A 9,018-nucleotide genomic window follows, 5' to 3' on the forward strand; every position below is an offset into this window, starting at 1 on the left:
CCGTTTCAACACAATATGGAAAACAACAAGATCTGTGTACTAAACATCAACCTTAGTAGACATTTAGGATTCGCTATCATAACCATCTCTCTTAGACGGACAACTGAAGCAGAGAGGAAGTGAGAAGAGAATAGCAAAGGAAGAGTCAGGCGACAAGAAAAAAGGGAAGCAGATCCGGGCAGCTGACAAGTAAAGGCGAGGGTGAACATGAAATCAAGCGTTAGGGTAGAGACAATGGGCTGGCCATGTAACCCACACCTAGGCACAACTGTCCACCATCCACCTCATCTGCATGGCAGATATATTCCCAAGGCCTGCCTAATCAGTGGTAAAGGGATTAGCGCCTCAGTGCACATTGTTGTACAAGAGGGGTGGGGTGAGTGTATGGGTTTCCAAATGACGCACCCAAGGCCACAAGTCTCAACATACTCCCTCCTCTCCGCCGCAACCGAAGGGCCGCGTCAGTGGGAACCAAGCAGGAACGGTGATCTTCTCTGCTAACAGCAGTTCCTCCTGCCCCCACCAGAATCTTGGGTTATCATTCCCTGCATGTAACACCAACGCTCCTATGCAGAATGCTCAATTTTACCTCCTCCACCAGCACCCCACCCCCTTTCTGCAATGCACGAGTTCCTTGCTAGTACATACATATATCCAATTTGGAAATTCGTGGTGAAATGGCAGAAACAATCATAATGTGTAGTGATATGTAAGCACGCTGTAGAATATTCCACTTGTAGCCTGGGGTCCTGGTTAAAACCAGCCTTCTTTGCAAAAAGATGAAAGGAAAGGCTGCCGACAATTCCTTATCCATACCCCATAATGAGTCTTTTGGCATAGGGTGCAGCCTATATTAGTGCTACCATTTCTGACTAACTCTTAGTAAATTTTATCATCGTTATACATAAACATATCAAAAGGTTAGGCTACAACTGGAAAAGGAAGGTTAGGCTACAACAAGCTCGCACGACCATGCCGATTTTCTCGAATCCCACAAGCAGTTTACCAGATCCAGCAGTACAGCCGTAACAGTAACAGGAAGCAAGCAAATCTAAAGCAAAAGCAAAAGTGGGAGGGGAAAGAGCGGAAAGGGGTGGTTACGGTCCCGCGTGATCTGGCGGAAGCTCCGGTGGTCGCCGCCCTGCGACGAGGAGTCCGAATCCAACGACATGGCGCCGGGAGGATCTCACCGAGTCCCTCCGTCGACGCCGCCTCTATTGGTGATCGTAGGTAGAGACAACCGTCGGGTTTAACTTTGTTGGAGTAGGCCGCGATCGGAGGTCACCGACGAGGTAGAACGTGCAGCGACCTCGTGCGAGAGGAAGAAGAAATCGGGAGTAGAGGAGTCTCCCGAGACGAAGAGGTCGTCGGCCGCCACCAGCCCAGGAAATTACCAGACTACCCAACGCTGCATTTGACCCAAGTACAACGCTGAGCGCTTGTTTAGACGCGTGTTGGGTCGATTTAGACAAATTTAACCCTTTTTTAAAACTTCAGCACGATTTAACCTTGTTTTGAAAATTTAAAAACTAGGCCTTTTTTTCTAGCGCCATTCACAGTGGACCTGTGAGGACCCAACGGCCACATGAAGCAGTCCAAGTGATATCTTAGCTTTAAGTAATAGTATATGAGTTAATTGATGAATTGCTACTATTATTGTACTAACTCCGTTTCAAGGAAATAAGGTGCCCTCGTTTTACGAGTTTTTTGTCTGATCAAGAATTACTTTAAATAGATAAAGATTGTTTGTATGAAATTAGAATCACTAAAAAGTGTTTTTCAATACGAATCCAATGATGCTATATACATATAATATAATTAAGGTTTTGTTGCTTAACTTTTATGGTCAAAATTCGTCTTAAAATATGTGTGCGCCTTATTACTTGAAACGGAGGTGAAGTATTAGGCCTGAACCTATCTCATGTTATAAGGAACAGGTGGGTGGACGGGAGGATCAATCCATATTAAACATTTCCTTCCTTTTTCAAGAAGTTGTAGTTCTGGAGCTCGAGATGCTCCCCTTCCTTTTCTTTCCTCGCTCAAACGCCATGGCTCTCAAAGTTGGGCCGTGACAATTTTTGGTGCTCCATGCTATGTGTTTTGTTTACACTTCGTGTTACTTTTATGCACTTTCTGGAACTAACCTATTGACAAGATGCTATAGTGTCAGTTCCTATTTTTTGTTGTTTTGTATTTCAGAAAAGTTGTACAGGAAATATTCTCGGAATTGGACGAAACGAAAGCCGAAGTTCCTATTTTACTGTAACGAAGACGGAGTCCAAATGAGAGACAGAGACGAGCCAGGAGGCGGCCACGCCAGACCTAGGGTGGTGTGGGCCCCTCGGGCGCCCATCGACCTCGCCCTTCCGCCTATAAATTCATCTGATCGGGAAAAACCTAAATAACCGAGCCTACATCCACGAAAAGTTTCGTCATCGCCGCCATCGTCGACCCTAGCTTGGGAGGGTTCTCAAGCTCTTCCCGGCACCCTGCCGGAGAGGAAGATCGTCACCGGAGGCCTCTACATCGCCATGCACGCCTCCGAAATGATGCGTGAGTATTTCATCTCTGGACTACAAGTCCATAGTAGTAGCTAGATGGTTGTCTTCTCCAATTTATGCTTCATGTTTAGATCTTGTGAGCTGCCTATCATGATCAAGATTATTTTTATGTAATGCTACATGTTGTGTTTGCTGGGATCCGATGAATATTGAATACTATGGTTGAGATTGATTGTATATTTGTCATATGTTATTTGTGATCTTGCATGCTCTCCGTTGCTAGTAGATGCTCTGGCCAAGTATGTGCTTGTGACTCCAAGAGGGAGTATTTATGCTCGATAGTGGGCTCATACCTCTAGTAATCTAGGAGAGTGGCAATAACTTCTAAGGTTGTAGATGTGTTGTTGCTACTAGGGAGAAAACAGCAATGTTCTATCCAAGGATAATTCTCTTGTTTACTTTACACACTTTACTTAATGCAATAATCTGTTGCTTGCAACTTAATACTGAAAGAGTTGCGGATGCTAACCGGAAGGTGGATTATTAGTTATACACGTAGTAAGATTACGGTCTATGAATCTTATTGTAATGTCCAAATGAATCTCATAGTGATCATCTTGTCATGTATGGTCTTTATTATGTCAATTGCCCAGTTGTAATTTGTTTACCTAACATGTTATTTATCTTTATGGAGAGACACCTCTAGTGAACTGTGAACCCCGGTCCTTTCTTTTACACTTTAAATACTTGTTCTTTTAATTGCCAAATCCTACGACAATAGCTCTTTTTTTCACATTCAAACATTGTTCTCTTTATTTCACTGCAAACAAACTTCTATTTCCACATTGTACGTTTAATCCTTTTGTTTTCAGCAAAACCGGTGAGATTGACAACCTCACTGTATGGCGTTGCCTAATCGACGGTACCTCGTAGGAGGGATCCTCACGAGGGGGAGAAGAAGTAGGAGCCATAGGGCGGAGAGTCCTCGGGATGGTGGTACGCCATTTACCCAGCTTCGGAACACCTGCTCGAAGACAGGGCCTAATGCTGCTTGTCTAGAATTATCTGGGAGCTTTCGCGTTGTTACAATGAGTTGTGGTTGTGCCGCTTGGGCTCCCAGGATCCAGCTTATAAAGGCACACGGATCTAGAGTTTACATTGAAGAGTCCTAGCCGGAATACAAGTTACCTAACTACGGTACAATATCTTGTCGTGTACGTCAAGGATCCGCCTTCTATCAAGGCCGTACTGGATCCGGATACTTCATGGCCTTCACGGATCCGGCCTCCTTCGTAGGTCGGTCGAGATCCGGCTCCTTGCTCCTGGGCTGGACTTCATCCATCGTGATCTACAGCAATTGGGCTGCCCGATGGGCCACATGCCACATCACCATATGTGGGCCACCCGGGCTTGCCGGATCTAGGCCATGCCGTTGATATACCCATAAAGTATACCCACAACAGTAGCCCCCGAAGTTCTCCAAGATTCATCATTCCTCCGACTTCATTCAACTCGGATCCGAAGAGAATCTTGAAGAGCTTCCAAAACTTCCTTGTTTTCGACTTCATTCAACCGGAAATCACTGTCCTTCTATAACGATATCTTCAGCGGATCTTTCGCGCGCGTTGAACTGAACTTCCTTTTTTCCCGCGCTAAATTTTCGGAGATGCAAATCTTCTGCCGGAAATTTCGGAGCTTGCCCAGTTCTAGTTACCGCTGCCTCGATTTCACCATTTTAACCTAAGACATGTGGCGGTCATCCAACGGTGTGACCATGTCGTTTCCACCGTTGGATCCGGCTCACGAATCTTCGCGCGTGGCCTGTAAATACCCGCCGCGTCGGTAACTTCTCATTCGTTTCACCGCAGTTTCACATCGTATTCTTCCTCCACACTGCGCCGCCCCTCAAATCTGAACTCCAGCGAACTCGGCCTCGAGAAGCATCACCCGCCGCCGCTCCAGTGTCGCCCTCGACCCGACCCGCGCGCGTTTGACCGAGAAATCGTCTCCGCCTCCGATCCGTGGTCATCTGAAGCCCAGCGCTCCAAGTCCGACGAGCTCATCTTCGCCGGCACGACGGGGAACCGCCACGCCATTGAAGGTACGTTCGCCGGACTCGTAGAAGATGAAGTAGCATAGATTAGCTTAGTTTCCGGCTACTCAAATAGTTTTATCATATGCATGCAGCTGGAAACATGACCACTGGTCCACCTAGATATACCGATAGTTCACCAAATAGTCCGGACTCAAGCTCAAAAGAACCAAGTTTCCCGGAACCATTAGCGTTCCTACCACCGCATGTTTCCGGACACACACTTAGCTCAACCTTTCTCCGCATCTTCCAGCAGCGCACTAGGCCGGATCCCCACCCTCAAAGAGATCCAAGAAGAAATCGAGGGCCAAGCAAGGATGGCAGCCAAAGTGCGGGAAGCGGAAATGAAGAAGGCTTCCAAGGCCCGGATCCGAGAGGGCGAGAAAGGGCAGTGGTGGCCTTGCGAGACCAAGGATTCGGAACTCAGGGACCTCCAAAGCGAGGGCATGATATCTCCGCACAAGAGTTTCATGCGAGACTCCGTCACCCCCAAGCCAGACGCGAACGAACGAGTCCTGACGAAAGCCTGGGTAGAGCGCGGTCTATCGCTCCCCTGCTCGGAATTCTTCCTCTCCATCATTTCCACTTACGGACTTCAGCCTCACAACATCTACCCGAACTCATACTTGCTCCTCTCGAACTTCGTGATGCTCTACAAAGGGCATCTCGGAATCCGTCCGGACGTCCGCTTATGGCAGTTTTTCTTCCGAGTAAAGAAGGAAACAAAAGACAAAGCCATGGTGAACTGCGGGAGCATGACCTTCATGCTCCACCCTGGCCGAATGTATCTGCCTCACTCCTCCCACGAGTCCGTCCGGTACTGGAACGTCGGATGGTTCTACGTGAAGAATATCACAGTTCCGGGTGTCCACGAAGGGCTGCCCAAATTCATCAACAAGCCTCTGGAAGGGCGTGACAGCTGGAGCTTCGTCCCCACCCTCGCCCACTTCCCAATCTTAGAGAAGGCTGCGCGAAGGATTTCTTGGTTAGTCCATGATGGGCTAACCAGAACTGAGCTTACATTGAGCTGGTTTTCTCGCCGGATCCAGCCGCTGCGGTATAATGCACGCTTAATCTGCACGTACACCGGGGCGGATGATCTTCTCCGAGTTACCCGCCACGACTTGCCAGCGGATTCTCTCAAGAGGAGAATCAAGACACTTGTGAAGATTGGATAGGGCCAGCCGGTCGCGGAATTAGTGAAGGATATCAAGACCAACGACCAGTGCCCTCCGGTAAACATTTGTACTTTGCTATTTTTAACTTCTCATGTCGTGAAGTGTTCTAACTTTTTCTTGTTTTCCTCTCTAGCTCGATTCTTTGGCGGAGGAGGATTTCTGCACCATACTCCGAGTCCCCGTCAGCGGCGAAGCGGCAGAAGAGGATCCGGAGGACGATGATGAGGAAGAGGAGCAAGCACCCAAGAAGGCTGCCCCTCGACCCACCAAGCGTCCCCGCACCAGGCTTTCCGGCTCCGAAGCCGGAGCTAGTGGCGAGGCTCCGCCAAAAAAGCCAAGACCAAGCCCCCTCCACTCGACTCCAGGAAGGTGGAGCGCGAGCGCCTTAAACTGTTGTCCACGGGAGGGAAAAGGTCGCGTCCGATCATTCCCGGCGCTGCGTAAGTTTCCGAGCTTGATGCTTCTTTTTTAACTTGTACAACTTGTTACTTATTTCCTTCACTTGCTTATAGGAACCCGACTACCACCACCACGCGGACCAACATCCAAAAATCTATCACCAAATCCATCCAAAAGTCTCCAGCTGTTGGTCCTCCTACGCCAGCTCCGCCAAGCACTTCACACGCCACTCCCCAACTGTCTCCGCCCCGAGCTGATCCTTCTCCCCCTCCTGCTACCGAAACTCAAGTGTAAATAATTCCAGTGAGTAGCGAAAAGGTGGGCGGAGAAAGCTCCGGAACCAAGCGACCTGCTCCCGAAGAAGCTCAGGCACAAGGCCAGGAAGAAGCGAAAGTTAACTCTTCAGGAAAGGCTGAAGCTGCGACTAGTGATGCCGTCGATTTTCCAAAGAACTTCGGTGATCCGACCGACCTTACCTTCACCCCCAAGGCTTACGCAACCAAGTTTTTCAACAAGCTTACTGAGGCGGAAAAGTGGGATCTGGAACAAGATCTACTCAACGCCATGCTGAGCAATGCCTGGGGGAAGCCTGATGCTGAATCGTCGGAGATTCAGAACTTCAAAAAGGAGGTCGGCCAATTCTGCGACCATCTCCTCTGCAAGCAGAAGGTACTTCCCAGTAGCCCCCAAGTATGTAGGTGGAAACTAGTCAATAGTTAGCACCTAAATACTTAGAAAAACTCAAACTGGAAAAGATTTTAAAGTGTCGTAGTACCCCCAAGCGTTATGGCGGAAAATTTTCCGGCAATAATGCTTCGAAAGGATCCACTGTTGTATAATGTAACCGGAATTTACTCCTGCTATGTTTCTATTTACAGGAACAGCAGGCGTTGCACTATGAGCTGCACAAGAACATTGCACTACAATGTCACGTCACACTGAGCCAGGCGGAGAAAATCCAAGCTGCTAAGGAAGAGAACGCGGAATTGAAGAAACAACTGGCAAAAGCTCAAGGTTGGTTTCTAGCCACTCTTACCATTAATTCAAGTTCCGACTGTCACATTGATTTTTAACTTAACTTTGAATAGGCGCATCTTCTTCCCTCGCCACAGCTTCGTCTGAACTCAAGAACCTGCGCTCCTCTTATCAAGCTCTAGAGACGAAGCTCGCGGAGACGGAACAAAAACGGGAACAGGCGGAAAAGCAGCTGGCGGAGAAAAACTCCGAACTTATCAAGAAAGAGGGCGAATTCGCCATGAAGAGAAAAGTTGACAGCGACACTATCCATAAGCAGCGGAAAGAAATCAGCGGGCTCCGGAAGTACATGGACACTGCGGAGAAACACTGGGACTTACTCAACGCAGATGTCATGGGTACGTATCCGGACCTTACCAAATAGAACTTATCCGTTGCACTCAATCTTATGCTTATCTCTGATTATCTCATGCAGAGCCTCTCGGATATAACGAAGAGCGTCGGAGCCAGTTTCCTTGTGATGATCTTCTCCAGCTTGCCGGAGATGACTTCAAGGATCTTATCTCCATCTGCCGGAAGATTTGCCATAATCTGGCGATGAAGAAGAGTCGTACTTGCGACATCCGCAAGCTTATTCATAGAATGGATATTTTTCCGGAGCTGGTTGTAGATCTTCAAGCTTCATCAGCTCGAGGCGCTGCTGCGATGTCCCTGGCCATGTGCCTGGCTCACCATCCGGATCTTGATATTGACAGGGTTACCTCCGGTGTACCTCCAGCTTCGGATGTCAACACGCTGCTGAATGTAGTAAGCGGCTCTGACACCGCATTGCCAGAAGGATCCACCATGAAGAATTTTATGACAAGGTGATACTTCCTGCCGATGAGCCTCTTGAAGCGAAGCTTCATAAGGAATCGTGAGGCGGAGATGCGACCTACCGGATCCGGCGATGGAAGCCAGTACACCTGGACTAGCTCCAAGGAGGCCAGGAAGGGCAAGTCAAAAGACGGTGCAGCGTCTCTGAGTGAAGAGGATGAAGAGAGTGATGACGATGACGTATGTTCTCAGCATCAAACTGAAAAAAAGAACGAAACTGAACCAGATGTTTAGGGCGATTCCTCTCCGGCCAAGGGCCAGTGAAAAATTTATTCATGTGGGAAGATAAAACAATGCATCATTTTGGCCCCATCGAGGGTTTGTAATATAACTTAAATATTCTTAAGTACCTAGGGATGAAACAACTGCATGTGGGCGGAAAACTTATCCTGTGATCCTTTTTATTATATGAATGCATGTTTCGTTCTTTGAAAAAGCAAGTGCTAGTTTTTAAGTTTTCCGACTTGCTCACTTGACCTTCCACGAGCCGGAAGACCTTTAGCCGGAAACGGTAGCCTGCGGCGACGAAGCCCAATGGAAATCGTTCAATAAACGCGGAAACAAGCCCCCAGTCAAGGTGCCGGAAGTCGTTACCAGGAATCCATGAGTTTGCAACGGAAAATTTATCCACCAGAAAACTTAAGCTTACGTCCTAAAGGAAGATTTTAAAAATCATAACTTTCATACACGCCTAGGCGGAAATATCCAGCTCTGCGGTTTTAGTCGGAAAACATACACGATCTAAAAATGAAAAAGTAAAGGAGGTAAAAGACTCGAAGAGTGAACCATATGCTTTATTTCATTGATCATGTATAACTATTACAGAGTATGTAATTCGAAAAAATTGCTAAGTGTGGAAAGGACGTAGCTGTGCTATATTCCAGGGACGATCTGTCTTATCATAGATGTCATCCGGATCCTTTCGTTTTCGTTTCCAGTACCAATTTGTGGGTCTATCCTTTTTCTCGTGGAAATCGACGAGGTAGTATGATCTGTT

General features: G+C 47.7%; 1 protein-coding gene across 2 annotated transcripts in view; it reads right to left on the minus strand.

Moving 5' to 3' along the window:
- LOC127319552 (probable protein transport Sec1a) overlaps positions 1-1,293 on the minus strand; it is a 33,114-nt gene extending 31,821 nt beyond the window's left edge. For both annotated transcript variants that reach the window (XM_051349524.2, XM_071822622.1), the window contains exon 1: positions 1,102-1,293. In XM_051349524.2, the coding sequence (XP_051205484.1) occupies positions 1,102-1,171 (70 nt within the window). In that variant the 5' untranslated portion in view covers positions 1,172-1,293. The remainder of the gene's footprint in view (positions 1-1,101) is intronic.
- Positions 1,294-9,018: the final 7,725 nt, after the last annotated feature.

This window comes from Lolium perenne, chromosome 6, assembly GCF_019359855.2.
Source record: "Lolium perenne isolate Kyuss_39 chromosome 6, Kyuss_2.0, whole genome shotgun sequence".
Classification (NCBI taxonomy): domain Eukaryota; kingdom Viridiplantae; phylum Streptophyta; class Magnoliopsida; order Poales; family Poaceae; genus Lolium; species Lolium perenne.